Raw genomic sequence first — 15,251 nt, forward strand, 5'->3', positions numbered from 1 at the left:
AAAATAAACCATCCCTGAAATAAATAAATAAAAAAAAAAGCAAAAGACAAAGCCCCGAAGGAACCCATTACTGTTGAAGACGAGTATGAATAATTGAATACCCTCAAAGTAGACAGGTTAGATATGTATAAAATAAAAAATAAAAATACAAAACAAAACAAAACCAATTACAGAAAACGAGAAAATTCTTGGCTAAATTCTTTGTTTCCTTTGAAAACTCTTAATAATATCATATTTTCATACATGTAACATGGGATTTGTCTGTAATGCTTACTCTTGTTTGCGAAAATGACAATAACAAGTTGCAACCTTGGCTTTTTTTTTTTTTTTTGGTTTTTCGATTAATAAATATAATAATATTTCTTTTTACGGGGAGAAGAAACTGTTGTTTGGACAGGAGAGATACTTGGCTTTCCATTGAAGCTTTTATCAAATATATTCTTCCTTGTTCTTCTTCGACAGTGATGTTTCCTTCCCTGGAAGCCATATGGCATTTTCATATTATTTTTCTTTTCAAAATTTTCCCTTTTTCTGAGTTCTTCATGAAAAGCTTTCTTCAAAATCCTGCTGCAAAACAAAGAGAAAAAAAAAAGGAAAAAAAAAAACAGAAAAAATGAAGAAAGAAAAGGTAATAGATCAACCACCCTAACAACTGATTCTTCCCCTTCTATTTAATCTTCCATCCCTACCTGTGACTACAAATGTCTGAAAGCTTCTTTCTTCCTTCAACAATCTCATCAAAGAAATCATCAAGTTGCCCAATTATACTCTCTATTCCAGATTTCAACAACCCAAAACACCCCTTTAAATTCTCCACTCTCTCTCTAATCCCAACCTCTGATTCACTCTCCACCAGTCCCTGACCAGTCCTCTCCAATTCTGCTTTCAGCTCTTCCATTGCCATCTTGGCCCTTCGGAACTCGTAGAGCAGAATTCCTGGACGGCCATCCATCCTGTTCATCTCTGCTGCTACTCTCTGCTGCAATCTTGCAGTGGAAACCATGAAAGCAGACCCGAAGAACAGGCACCCTTCATATCCTCCTCGGCGAAAGCTTGATTCGGGCCAGCAGTAAACCAATCCGCAGAGCAAGATCATCAGCAAAAGTGAGCTGACGTTCCTCATTGCATACAGAACACCTCTAAAACCATTGAATCCATTGAGCTTGGATTCTATGGAGACCTTCTCGTCGAACCTAAGTGACAGAGGCTGGATTCTGGTCTCCATCAAGGCCCTGTTCTCCTCTTCTAATCCCACGACTTCTCTGCGGCAACCGGAGATTGCCCGAATGATCTGTAACAATAATTACGATGAGAAAAGGAATTAGTTCATGACCTCTAAAAAAAGTAAAAATGAAGAACAACCGAGACTAACTCTGTTATATGATTCTTTGCAAATTCAAACCTGTCGAGAGAGCTGTGGGCTCGGGTTGCGATGGCCGTCGAGGGAGGTGGCGATCTCTGCCCCGGCTAGATAGTAATTCTCCATGCCGGAAATGCCAGACTTGAGGACGTGACAGGCTTCCCAGAGTCTTGATGTCTCGTCCATGTATTCATCCAGCCACTTCTCCCCAACTGGTAGATGGAGCTTTTGGACCAAAATGGTTAACTGGGAATGGAAGGATCGAAGCAGTGAGAGAGCCCTTTGAAGGAATTGAATGGACATGAAGTTGTTGGCTAGGAAGGACCGCTCGAGATCGTCGATCCCACGAGTGAGAAATGTGTAGAAGCCATTGACAGAGGGGGTGGATGAAGGATCCATTGCAATAAGAAGGTTAAAGAAAGATGGTGCAGGAGAAAAGGTGATAAAGGGATGATATTTAAATTGAAAGGAACTCACAAGCTTCCAAGGAGGAGTGGAAGAAGAAGAAGAAGAACGAGGAGAAGAAAGCAGGAATCGAAGAAGGGAATGGCTTAAAAGCTCAAGTTTCCATGGTGAAAAGGATGGTTGGGGGCAATGATGGGTGTTTCCTATTGAGGGGAAAGGATGATTGGGAATCTGCCATTTCCATAGTTTAATGGGCATAAAGGGAGAGAAAGGAAAGAGTTGAAAAAAATAAAAAACAAGAGAGAGAGAGAGAAAAAATTCAAGCCAATAAACAGGAAGCTTTCATGGCTTCTTTCTCTTTATTTCTTTCCTTTCTCTTTCTCTTTCTCTCAGTTTCTTTCTCCTTACACCGCCCTTCAAAGAGGTCTGTATGAAGTTGTGAATACATGGGTGTTTAAGTAGTAGGAAGTGTTTGTATTCTTTTATTATTCTTGATTTTTTATGCTTTCCCTTCTTTTGGTGTTTGTTTGATTAGTAAAACTTTGACTGCTTTGACTGAGATTCTTCTTCTTGTTCCACCATCTTGATTTGAACTCCTTTTCCTTCAGATTTAAGATCTCTTTGGCTTCTATTTTTTTTTTCTTTTCTTTCTCGAGCAACTGACTTTATTTTTTCTCTATTGAAATTTGTAATTTATTTTTCCTAGATATTTTATTTCATCTTGCTTCTTTAGAGGGGAATGAATGATGGGGTTTCATTTATTGAGAATTATTTCTGTGTACTATGCATACTTCGTCTTTTTAGGTGACCAAACATTCTATTTTTTAGATATATAATACCTTTGTTAGTGAAGAAACATATGATGTTCCCTACACCCATAACACCTTAACAATCCCTCTGATTTATTGATCCAGACCATTCAACAGGTGGGCCACCTCTTTGAATTATCTTTGTCATGGTACAGACAGGGACCCTAACGGTTTGTTCAAGATTTGAATGCATTAGAAATTAAGAATTCAATAATCTTCAGTTTTTTCACCCCCATTAAATGACAACCTCATTTACCAAATGGGTTTTAGTTAAAGAAGGAAAGGGAGTTATGAGGCGATTAAAGCATGGACACTCTGCCTGCCCTAATTTTCTGGGTGTTTTAATCTATTCATCAACTAGCTAACCAGAATGTCCTGATCAATGACCCAATAGTCATACCTCTGTTTAGCTGCTGCTGGGTAACTTTGTGCTCAATGCTCTGCTCTTGGGAACATTTGTTAATTAGTGCCGGGATTTCTAGGTTGGGGACATGGATTGTGGGACTGATAATTCTTTCCTAGTCTATTTTATTCTTGTTTGATAGAGTGCTCGTGGGTTTTTGGAGACTGGGATTGTTGAAAGTATGTTGGTCTTTTGAGATTTCATTGGAAAGTGAAGAGTGAAGACCCAATTAGTATTTATTTAGTTCATTTTTCTATATTATTATAAACCCTAACTAGAAGCTGTAAACATAATCCATTGCATTCTCCAATTTGAGAAAATCTCTAAAGAAATATCCTAACCATCAGCTACACACATTTTTACATAACAAATTCAAATGGGGGACAGGATCTACTGCAAACAAAGATTGCTGCCAACAGCAATGCTTGTGTGCCACCTGTCCTCAACATTCAAAGCCCAACATACACAATGCAAAGTGTCCCAGGTGTAGAGGACAGATGGCACACGAACATTGCTGTTAGCAGCATATCCTGATCACCCTTCCTATAGATGGTTTTTTATCATGCTCTACATGATTCAAGTTCTTGGGTTCCCCTTTAGGGCTTTTAACATGTCTGTCACCTAATTTCTCCTACTGTGTGGTCATAAGAATTGCTAGGGTCTGCACCTACATATCTTTTTCTATTGTTTCTTCTGCTCTGTGAAAGAATTTCTTTTTCCCACAGTGCAAACAAACAAAACCAATTGGGCCAAATGTATGCAAAGGAGGTATAGGTAGTTGCAGATTTGGGATTTGGTAGTTGAACCGTTGCTTGGCCATCTATAGTAGTCAAGGGGGTTCCCTGGCATCTGTTAAAGAAGGTGCAGAAAAAAGTGCAAGAAACTTTTTCTAATAAAATAATCTTTGATTTTGGGAAGTTTTAGCACTTGGGGCCACAAAATTGTTGCATTTATAGCCGATAAGTTTCCAGAGTGAAGCTTAGAAATGTTAATGAAAAGCTTGGGATGAAGGAATGATAATGTTAATCTGCTTTTGGTCATCATGATGAAGATCAAACAGAAGTAGATGATTAATTGGCCAGATTTGTTTCAGCTGGCCTATTTAATGCATTCTTCATTCATATTATGGAGTTCTTTTCTCCTTAATTAACACAACTGGATGGTCCAGAGTCCCTTAACAATGACAAGAAGATGAAGGAATGAATGTCTCTATAAAACAGAAAGAAGTAGACTAGAAAGAAAGCCATATCCAATCAGGCTCAGCAAGTCAGAATGTTGAGATGGCAAATATTTCTAAGTTTTCTATCATATTTATGGAATTGAATTGGCTTCTCTTGGGACCACTGATACTGGTTTCATACTTGGGCTCCTGGTTGATGAAAATAAAATTAGATAAGTACGAAATTTTATTTGAAAAAGCTGGACTTGAATGAAAATGTACCCTGTCATTGATGCTACGAGATGCATAGGTGACCCACCTATGCGCTGAAAGGGACCATTTACTGAATAGGCTAGTACTTGATGGGCCATGGGCCGAAAATCCACACCCCCAACCCATTTCTAAGATTCTTGATCTTCCAAGCTATTGGTCTATTTTTCATTATAATTGTAGTAATGGTTATTGTCTCCCTCTCCTTTTTCCTTCAAACAATCAATATGCCTGAAATTTCCTGGGTCTATTTTTGTGGGTTCAGCTATTTCCACCTAGCTTTCATTACTATTGAGATTTGAGACGAATTCCATCCAGACAACAAGCATCTTGATTAAATCCCCTTTGAGAAGAGTGGAGGGGATTACTGGATTAAGGTAGATCATTTTGGAACTACTAGGGTTCCACCGACCCAACATTCCAATCCATCACCACCTCAAACTTATTGGGCATAAAGGTGCGAAGAGGTGGGAGCAGGGCTTTTCAAGTGTCTTCCTGGTAATAGAAGTATTTCCTAATTAACTTCTTTTTATCTTTCCAACCTAATGACAACATAATTAGTTCTCTGGAGTTCTTTTTTTTTATCTTTTTCTTTTAACTCAATGAGTCCCTCAAAGGAAACAAAAGGAAAAAAAGAGGGAAAATCCCTTCTACTCTTATTTTTTTATTGAACCAAACAGAACCTAATACGATTGCCAAAATTGATGGAAAGAGTCAACCAGATATAGATACGAGAGTAAGAAGATGAGGTGAAAAGGTCAACCACGTAGCCTAGCCTTTTACAAAGAAGATGGGATATATGATGCTACGAGGAGAAAGGATCAATTATTATTTGAGTACTTACCCTATTCATTTGTCTATTCTCATAAACCTTCCTTGACTACAAATTATGGTGAGCGATATATACGAGAGGCAACAAGCTTTTCTGTTCAGCTGGCAACCCACTTTAGGATTCCCACTATTCATGTCTGTAGCTCACCCTCTCCCCCCGTAGAAAAAAGAATGGAAAGAGATCAATATAGTTAATTAAGCTTAGGGTGGTTATATGGTGATGAGTTTTAATAGTAAATTTGATGCTATGAGACTATGAGTTGTAGGTTGAAAAAGAAAGTTTCTTGAAGGCATAGCAGCTAGCCTAGATGGTCTTTTTTATTTTTTTATTTCTTATGGGTTATGATTGTGATTGAAAGTTGCAAATCCAAAGCGTGAGGAGCTTAGCTCACCATGTGCACGACCAACTACATGCTGTGTCAAAGAGGGTGAGATGCCAATGGTAAAAGCTAGACAGCTAACCTTTGATTCTGACCTAGACGGGTGGGTGCAGGGTGGCTGTGGCTCGACTAAACAACTCAGCCTTGGTAGATGTAGGCATCAGGCCGGGACACTTTGAAGGCTTGGGTTGGGCGTGGAGGGCAGCGGCCATTGGATGCTTTTGAGCAGAGCTTTGGCTTGGGGCTGGTCATATGTGGGCGCCATCATTGTTGGCATGTGCCGGGCGGCTAGCAGCTGCTTGATTAATGAATATGTAGAAGGGACAGGGGCGGGGATGAGGTAGTCAGGGTCACTTCCAATTAATGGATAAAATCAGATCTCATAAAAGTTAGCTGTGGAGATCTGGAGAAGAAACTTGGAGAGATATGACAGCAGCTGGAGAGAAGATATGGAGAAGGAAAAGCTGGTTCGACTCCCCCCAAGCCAAATGCTTGAGAAAATATGTGGGCGTAATAAATAAATGCCCAATAGCTACTAAAAGGCTACTTGCTTAGGCAAGGCCTACAATGAGGCGACGCCCCACAATGAGAGATGGGGTCTCTCGCCACTTCTTTGATCGGTGGAAGCATAAATCGATTCGTACTTTTTGATTAGATGGAGCATCTCTTTTACTTGTCATAGGAAAGTGAACAAACAAATATCAATTAAATAACAGCCTGGGGGGAGTCGAACCCAACCCCAGAGACCCACAGACCCAGAGACCCAGAAGAAAAAAAAAACAATAAAATTGTGAACTTTCCAACCCCATTCAGAAAGAGAAAACAGAAGAGAGAAAACAAAGGTCATTTGGATTTATCGGTGAAGTGTTCACTGTTTAGTTGGGGTGGAAAGTGGAAACAAGAAAAACCCATCAACCAGTTTCGTCTGTACATTAATGGATGATGTAGTGTTCATCAAGGATAAAGAGAACCCATGATGATGAAGTGTCATTGTACTTGCAATGCCCATTGATTAATGCCATTTGGAGATCATGAGAGGAAGAAATCAAGTGAATGCAAGGAGAGTTTGATTCATCCAGACACCAAAGGCTTTGTCTATATGCTTAGATGCATTTGTTTAGATGTTCTCAATAACTGAATCGACATCATTTTAGATGTTGCTTTTGTAGAGTTTTCATTACTTTCTACGTTAAGTCACTTCTCAATTAGTAGAGAGCCATCAGTGGTCTTCATTGCACGCAGCAAGAGCAGTAGGGCACTACAGACTATACAGTGGGAATCGGATTGGACCAAGCTTGCAAGTTGGGAGATGTGCAGGCCAGCACAAGCCCACACTAAGAAATGCTCAAGTCATAAGTGGACCTCCCCCCTCCCCCTCCCCCTCCCCCTCCCCCAAGCTCATCAACTTGCATCTAATTCTACCATTGCTAACCAAGACTTTTTTCAACGTACTTGACCAATTAGAAAAGTAATTTAGCCCATCACCAGTACTACTCTTCTGAAGACTTGTGACATTTCACATAACTGTTGTTTGAAATTTAGCCAGAAAGATGGACTAAATGCTTTACATCTCACCTTGATGTCACTGATAGGAGTGACCGTGACCGTGACGCACAGAAACTATTGCTACGTGCTTTGAGAGGGCTTTCGGAGCCAGAGGGCAGCCTTTAGCTTTGTGTGGTGGGCCAATTTCGGACAGCCCATGAGCAATCTTTGGTGAAAATTTCAGAAAGCCCACATATGCTGTCATTCAGTCAAAAAAAGAAAGAAAGAAATAAAAGACTTTTTGATGAAGCTTTTTTGGGCCCTTTTGGAAGGGTTTCAATTTTGATTGAACTGTTTTTACTGAGCTGCAGAAAGTCAATTTATTGGCTGAATGAAAGCATACTGGGAATTGGGGCTTTCTAGTTTTTTTTTTTTTTTTTAGGGAAATTGTCTTATTAAACTCACCACAACTTTTCAAAATATCTAGACGTTAAACAAACTAATGGGTGTTAATATATTACCATTTTAACCTTCATAGAAAATATAAAATATGTACATATATCTTAATAATTAGACATGAAAAGCAGGAAAAAGTTCAAGAAAATATTTTCAAATATAAAATAGATAAAAACATAGAAATTTCAAAAATGTAAAAAATTATATAAATTTCAAATAAAATAAAAGATTATTTTCAAATTATAGAAACTATAGAAATAGAAAAACAAAATCAGAAAACACCAAAAATTATAGAAAAACACAGAAATTGCAAATAAATAACAAAAAATTACAGGAAAATTTATAGATTGTAGAAAATAGAAAAATGTAAAAAAAAAACAGAAATTATAAAAAATATTGCAAATTATAACAAAACAATAAAAAAGCAAAAAAAAAACATGAAAATTGAAAACTGAAAAAGACCCTTATTCTCTAACTCGCCATCCAAGGGTAATTTGGTTATGAAAATTGTTATTTATGCTGATGTGGGCACCTCTGTTAAGAAGCATTAACAGTGAAACTAACGGAAGGTAAGTTTTGGAAAATAAAAACTTACTAACATTGTGAGTTTTAGACATTTTGAAAAGTTGTGGTGAGTTTAAGAGAACTCATGGTGAGTTTTAGACAATTTTCCTTTTATTTTTATTTTTATCAAATGTACCTTTTAGGCTTTCCATTTGGGGCCTACCTTGCAAAGATAGAAACCACTGCATGAAAACCCTCTCAAACAGGCATTTAGTGGTGCCCGTTTGTGAAGGCTTTCAGAACTCGACTTCTGACGTTGTTAGCAGAGCCTCATATATGGTAATGTTAGAAGTTGTGTTTGGTGAAAATCCATAAAGACGATCACTGTGTTCTAAATACCAGAAACATGATTGAAATAGAAAGCTACTGTAGGTATCTTCTCTGAAACACCGATGCTCATTAATTCATTTATTTTTTTCTTGGGACAACTTCTAACAGGAGGATTCATTAAGCTTCTTGTCGAGTGCCCTAATGGACACATAATCAGACTCGCTGAAAAAAAAAGGAGAATGACTGTTCAACACAGCCTAAGAATTCTTAGCCTTACTATACAATTGAGGTAGGTGCCAGCTTGGAGTTGATGTTAATACATGGGTGGGTATTGGTATTTTAGGGTGGGGGTATTTGTCATTTTGGATTGTATAAGATTGCAATAAAATTCAGAATTCTGTGATGTGTTATTCAAACCTGGTTGTCCATCCATTAGATTCTTGGAGAGGTCAATGACGATGGAGAAGAGTGACATCAAGGTATAAAGTATTGGAGAAATATTTGGCTCCTACCAAGTTGGAGGACATGCCTTTCACCAATTTTATTTTATATATTAATTTAGAGTTTAGAGTTTAGGAGTATAGGGGTTTAAGGTTTAGATATAAAAATTAAGTGGTGGTCAGATACTTTTATCCACTCAGGAATGAAGTAAAGCCCTAAAGTATTAATACATTGGATACACAAAAGTCAGAACTTAAGAATTTTTAACAATTGATAGTTTGATACTCTATTTTTTTTTGAGTTTGACAAATTCAAAAGTGCATATATGAAATAATATTAATATTTAATCCTACTAAATATTCTTAGTGCTCAGTGGTTAACTTTGGTGATTTTAAAAACCAATCTATTTCAAATATAATATGCACCGATACATTACGATATTTTGAACCTTTGGTGGGAAGTTGGAATTATATTCACTAGCTGAGCCAACTGCTGCCTCTTAATTATTGCAAATCTTTGGGTTTCTAGAAAACTATTAAAAGATTGAGAATAATTTTGAGGGATGATTGAATGACATATGGGGGAGTCGCTTGTGGTATGACGTGGCAGATCAGAACTTCTCATATTGAAGCTTGCTCTCTGAGTAGACCATAAATTTTGACCCAATTGGAGGTCGGCATATTGTCCAAAGCTTTGTATTTTTGAAACAGAGAAAGGTATCCATTCATTGAGGATTTAGAAAATCTGATACAAGGAGGTGTCCAAAACTATATGCAAGTCCAACGCTGCCAAGTCTGGATGAATAGAAGTTGTTTGGTAACATATCGCTAACAGAATGGGTGGGATTCTTTTGAAAATTGGAGAAAGGGATATTTGAAGTCTAATCTTTCTATCCATCAATAACACGACTCATCGCTAACAGTATGCCATGTCACCACTCATTTAGCCACGTTGGACTACAGGTGACTCACCGACTCTCTTAAGAACAAAATGACAAATGACCTTACAGGCATGAAAAATTTCTGCCCATCTTCCTTGTAAGTCCTCCAGCACATGGCTGAAACTGGTATCTGTTTGTCTGAATTTGATCCACCCCATCCTGATTTGATTTATTTTAAACTTAAATGCTTATTTATACTTAAAATTTATGTTGCATTTATTAGTAAAATTAAGTTAAATGCTATATTTCTACTAAAGAGTCAAGGTTTAGGTTTCAAATAAGTTATTTTCTATTCATTTTGTTAATGATATATAATATTGGTTATTTTTAATTTATTTTATTAATAATATATAATGTTTTGATCATTTTGAGTTTAATTTATTAAAGCAATATCTGATTGCAATCAAAATAGATTTGATTCAAATCCAAATAAAACAAATCAAATTTGGATCTAATATATCCAATTTGATTTGATCCCTTTGGAGCTCTACTCCAGCAATCTTTGAAATTGACCAGCAATTGGCAAATTCTTTCTATTTAAAATTCATTTTGTAAGATTTTAGTATGCCTTGAAGGATTTGGGGATGTTTAATTAGTATTATCTAGGAGTGGTGTGACCAGAATCTTTTCTCTGTTAGTCAGACTTAAGATATCAGAGTAACTAAGGGCAATTATGGCCCAGCCCAGGTCCATTATCTATATGGATCTTTTGCCTTGGTGGTCCAATTAGAATTTGGAGTCTTCTGGCCCATGATGGGTTGATGGACAAGCGGGTCAGTGTCAAGCTGTTAATTGTTTGAATGCTGATACGTGACCTTATCCAGCTAATATGACATTAACCTGTTACATATTCTACTTATGTTAGTAAAAATACATTATAGTTGTTTTTTCGTACTTTTCTTTTTTTAGAATTTAATATAATCGTATAAGGTTCAAAATATTAATTTTGCAAAGAGGATTAGAAAGGCATTTTTAAAAGATGTATTGTTATTGGAAAGATTGACTTTCCTCACCATATCTCAATCATGGCAATCCGGATCGAGTTCAAATCAGCCCCCACTAGACTGTGCCACATAATGTCCCACAGCACATTCCTGCTGTATATTGAAAACATCTTCAGATAATGATATCATTATTTCTGGTACTATCATTCGAAGATGTTTCTAATACATGGCAAGGATGTGCTGTGAGAACGTTATAGGGCGCAGTCTTATGGGGGGTTGATTTGATCTCATCGGGATCTCCTATCCACAAGAATCCTACTTGTACCCATTTACAAGATATTACAATTGTACATTAGGAACATTTCCTCATGAATGGGTAGCATGAAAATACAGGAGATGTTTTCAACTAGTGGCTGTATTATCTTGTGAGTAGGTATGAGCAGGAGATCTGAACACCAATCATAGATTCCCCTAATCCATGCCTAAGTGAAAAGTCTGTTGTATATTATTGCTTTTCCTTTTTAGTTTCTTTCATTATTTTGGCTAATGTACTTGTCCAAAAGTATTGAGTACTTCCATACCAAATCGACATGGTATCAGAGCTCCAAGAAACAACATCCATGGGTTCCTCCAACACCACTATCGTTAGTGTGCTACACCAGCCTCTGACCCCTCTATTGATATCCCCTACTTCACCATTTTGATAGTCCCAATGCTATCTTGGTTACCACACCACTCATTGGTGAAAATAACTCTATATGGAGTTGAGCCATGACTATGGCCTTGTCAATGAGAACATGCTTGGTTTCATTGATTGGATCTGTTACTAATCCATTAATGGGCCCATGGAGTTAAAATAATTAGAGAAATTTAGTGTTAGTGGGAGTGAAACAATAAAAGGTAGTTTGTTGAGATTTTTATGAAGAAATATTTACATTGGGCCATTAGAGTCCATGCAAAGTCCTAATTTTTTTTTTCTTTTTTTGCTACAGCATGTTAAGTCCTAGTTGAGTTAAGTAGTTGGATCATGTTGGGAGTTTATGCAAAGAGTGGTCAAATTGAATAGGATATGTGGGTCATGTTGGGAACCAAGTTTTTAGGAGTCAATTGTTGTTTAAGAGTCTATTGAAGTTGTAATATTTTTGTTAAATAAGCCATTAATGAGAATTACCCTTTTTCTGATTGAAATTTTTCTCTTGGAGGAAAGGTTCGGATATTGGCAATAAACCAAGAGAAGATAATCTCTCTCTCAGCTCATCTTGATCAAATTGAAGCTTCTTACTCATCATACAGATCCAATGGAGATTGACCAAATGGGCCAATAACCTATAGGTTTGAGGTTGTGGCCGTGGAAAAGGAAGAGACTGGGAAACCAGGTGCTATCGTGCTATGCACCGTTGTTAACATTAGTCGCAACAACAACTCCAACAATCTCATCTCTTGTTCTAATAATAAGCCCCTGCTCCAATTTAGTAATTCTTTTTGGGAGAATGCTTTTATAGTGTGGAAACAAAATGCATTCACAAGTGCTCGTGTGTTTCAATTCTTTGCCAATGAACTCGACTTGTTTCGTCTGTTTTAGTGTTTTTCAAGACAATGAACAGAGGTATATAGATATATGCTGTGAATGGAAGAGAAGCTATTGGAACTGGGAAGAGAAGAATTATGGAGAACAATAAGTGGATCTCATTGGTTGCCAATACATGAATTTGATGTACACATGGCTCAACGTACACCTTTGGTATCTATACTCCCTTGTGCTCAAATCCAATCAATGTTATGACCAATTTATTACCCTTATCTCTATATCATCTTCAAAGACATTGGTAATGGCCATAGTATGCAAGTCCCTAACTCTATTTTGTAGTACAAAGTATTGATAGAAGCATGAAAATTGAAGCTATGGCTGTTGTTACAATTGTACAACGTGGAAAACAACTCTTTGTCACATCTCATAGAGTAACAATTGATAGGAAAGGACTCTCGACATTTAAAGCAATAGTGGATGCTATCATTTTAAGTTGATCACCAAGTTACAAAATCTGCAGAATAAGCTTAAAAGAAGTAGGCATGCTACATGATGAATCAACCTCTTGTATCGACACAATACGCCCAATATGGAGCATATCATATTGTATCTTTCAAAATTTGATAAAAGATACGGTGGAAAATCGATAGTATCATCTTTTTTTCCATCATATTGGACTTGTATCGGACCGCATTGAAGGTGTTTTGGTCATACTAGTAGCGTGCTATGAAAAAGATACAAGCAAAAACTGAAAAAAAATAAAAGGGGAAAGAAAGCTTCTTTCCCTAGAAACAAACCTTCTTTCACCCCCAAATGCCTCTAAAACTCCAAATCACATTCATAAAGTGCTAAATATACAAAAAAAAAAAATGTAAATCATCAATGTTTTTGAAATTTTTTTTAAGTTCTAAAAAGTATTACAAAAATAGGTAAAAGTTTTTCTGTATTTCATAATATCTATTTATTTTACTTGTATTCCTAAAATTGTACCCATTTACAAGATATTACAATTGTATATTAGGAACATTTCCTCATGAATGGGTAGCATGAAAATACAGGAGATGTTTTCAACTAGTGGCTGTATTATCTTGTGAGTAGGTATGAGCAGGAGATCTGAACACCGATCATAGATTCCCCTAATCCACGCCTAAGTGGAAAGTCTGTTGTATGAGCAGGAGAAGTACATTATGCACACGAACGTCTTCTTTAAGGTATTGTATTTTAGTCATTTTGAAATTGTAAGTTATGTTCAACCTCATCTATAATGACAACTAGATCTTTTTCATAAATTTGAATAATCACCAACATAATTATATTGTATGGGCTATGTTTTGCGATAAACCTGAACTTGATTTTTCTTAGTGGATTGGACAATATAGACATATATGCATAGTTAAGTATTTATTCTATCACTATAAACCTATACTAACATAATTACTCAAATAGGTTCATTTTGGCATGAAAGTGATATTCTAAAGATTTTTTTTATCTCTTGTTAATTTTGTTTGAACTCGATTGAAAGTTTGTTAATATCACACTTCTCCTTCATTAAAATATCTTTTAATTTAAGAGTAGTATCTAGGTTGTCATTGAATAATATATTGATAATTGCACTAATCCAATTTTTACCAAGAGTGCTCATGATAGCCTATATTATAGATTGCTCAAGAACATTGACACCATTTAATTTGAATTCCTTAGTCAAGTCTATTTTACTCAAATAGTGAAATTGCACTAGTGTTCTTTCAATGAATATGTCTTCAATAAATTCTTTTTTTTTTGGCTTATTAATTAATAATCATATATTGAGCTGTCTATTTAATGGGAGCAATGGAGATCTCATTCTTTATACGAATAGAATAATTAACATTATGCCATAGAGATAAAAAAACAAAGAATTTTAAGTATTGTATGAAATTTAATTGAAAAGTAGTTCTTGTATAGAGATATCATGATATACCTCATGGTAAACAATGTTTTGGATGATTGAATTAGTCATCTTTATTTTGAATTAAAATCTTCAGGGCAGATTAAAAAGTTCCACAAGATATGACATCATATAGTTGTTCATGGGAGAACACATTATTTGGCAAATAAACATCTATATATTGCAATGTTTACCCTTGACTCTTATTAATAGTTAGTAAAAATTAATCAGAGAGGAAATTATCTTTTTTTTAACACAAAGGGCCATTCAATGTCTAATGAAGGGAGAATAAACTTTGGAATGAATAATGTATCCTTAGTGTTTGCCCCTATTATGACTTTAGCCTTGATAGATCAAATTTTCATCTTTTGAATAACTAATCGAGTTCCATTGCATAAACCAATAGACTGACTTAAATTTCAAAAAAAAAAAAAAAAGATGATTGGTTTTCCAACTTTGAGTTCTAATTGATGGTTAGGGAGGCCAAAAAAATTATGTAAATGTAACAACTTAAGCCAAAATACCATCCTTGCATTTATTTCATCAACATCTAAATAAGAAGTAGAATATATTCTCTGTTATAATTGTTAATAAGAAATTTTTTAGGGATTTTATCCAATTGGCTCTTTATTTTCTTAAAACGGAATACCTAATGCCCACCCTTACAAGCTCTTATGTTATGTCCAGTCTACCTACATCTAGAACATGTTATAAATTTGCCCCTCCATGTTACATTGTGTCCACTTATCAATTCATTGGGCCCTTCCTCCTAATTTCCTTGACTTATTGGTTGTGGCCTGATGGAGGGTGGGGTGATAGGTACTGGTTGGTGTACAATGCGCCACTGAGACTCATACGGGATCGGAACAATTATGTTGCTATAGGCCTGGATACATCTTTAACTGGTGTAGATGGGATCAACGTAATTGTATATATACTCCTGCATCTTTATGCAAGAAATGGCATGGGCACATGGTATCCCTATGAGTGCCCACTGTTGGTATGAACAAGTTCTTCCTAACATTGAGAAAAATGGGTCCATTGTCATTTGTGACTTATTGATGTCTCTTGATAGTCTC

At 36.2% G+C, this 15,251-nt stretch overlaps 1 protein-coding gene across 1 annotated transcript; it reads right to left on the minus strand.

Moving 5' to 3' along the window:
• Nucleotides 1-167: 167 nt before the first annotated feature.
• LOC148852316 (uncharacterized) lies at nucleotides 168-2,362 on the minus strand. Its single transcript, XM_088943741.1, has 2 exons — nucleotides 1,403-2,362; nucleotides 168-1,291 (listed from the first exon to the last, which is right to left on the minus strand). Exons 1-2 carry the CDS (start codon nucleotides 2,021-2,023, stop codon nucleotides 686-688), a joined length of 1,227 nt encoding a protein of 408 aa, XP_088799867.1. The 5' UTR covers nucleotides 2,024-2,362; the 3' UTR covers nucleotides 168-685.
• Nucleotides 2,363-15,251: the final 12,889 nt, after the last annotated feature.

The sequence above is a fragment of the Nelumbo lutea genome, chromosome 5 (assembly GCF_056320005.1).
Source record: "Nelumbo lutea isolate HS-2025 chromosome 5, American lotus-T2T, whole genome shotgun sequence".
In the NCBI taxonomy this organism is placed as follows: Eukaryota; Viridiplantae; Streptophyta; class Magnoliopsida; order Proteales; family Nelumbonaceae; genus Nelumbo; species Nelumbo lutea.

What these genes read in the sequence shown, in the direction of transcription:
- LOC148852316 (XM_088943741.1), bottom strand. Translation starts at nt 2,023, where the DNA reads ATGCCCATTAAACTATGGAAATGGCAGATTCCCAATCATCCTTTCCCC. An exon ending in GCCCACAGCTCTCTCGACAG is followed by an intron (nt 1,292 to 1,402) that starts GTTTGAATTTGC and finishes TTATTGTTACAG; the next exon opens with ATCATTCGGGCAATCTCCGG.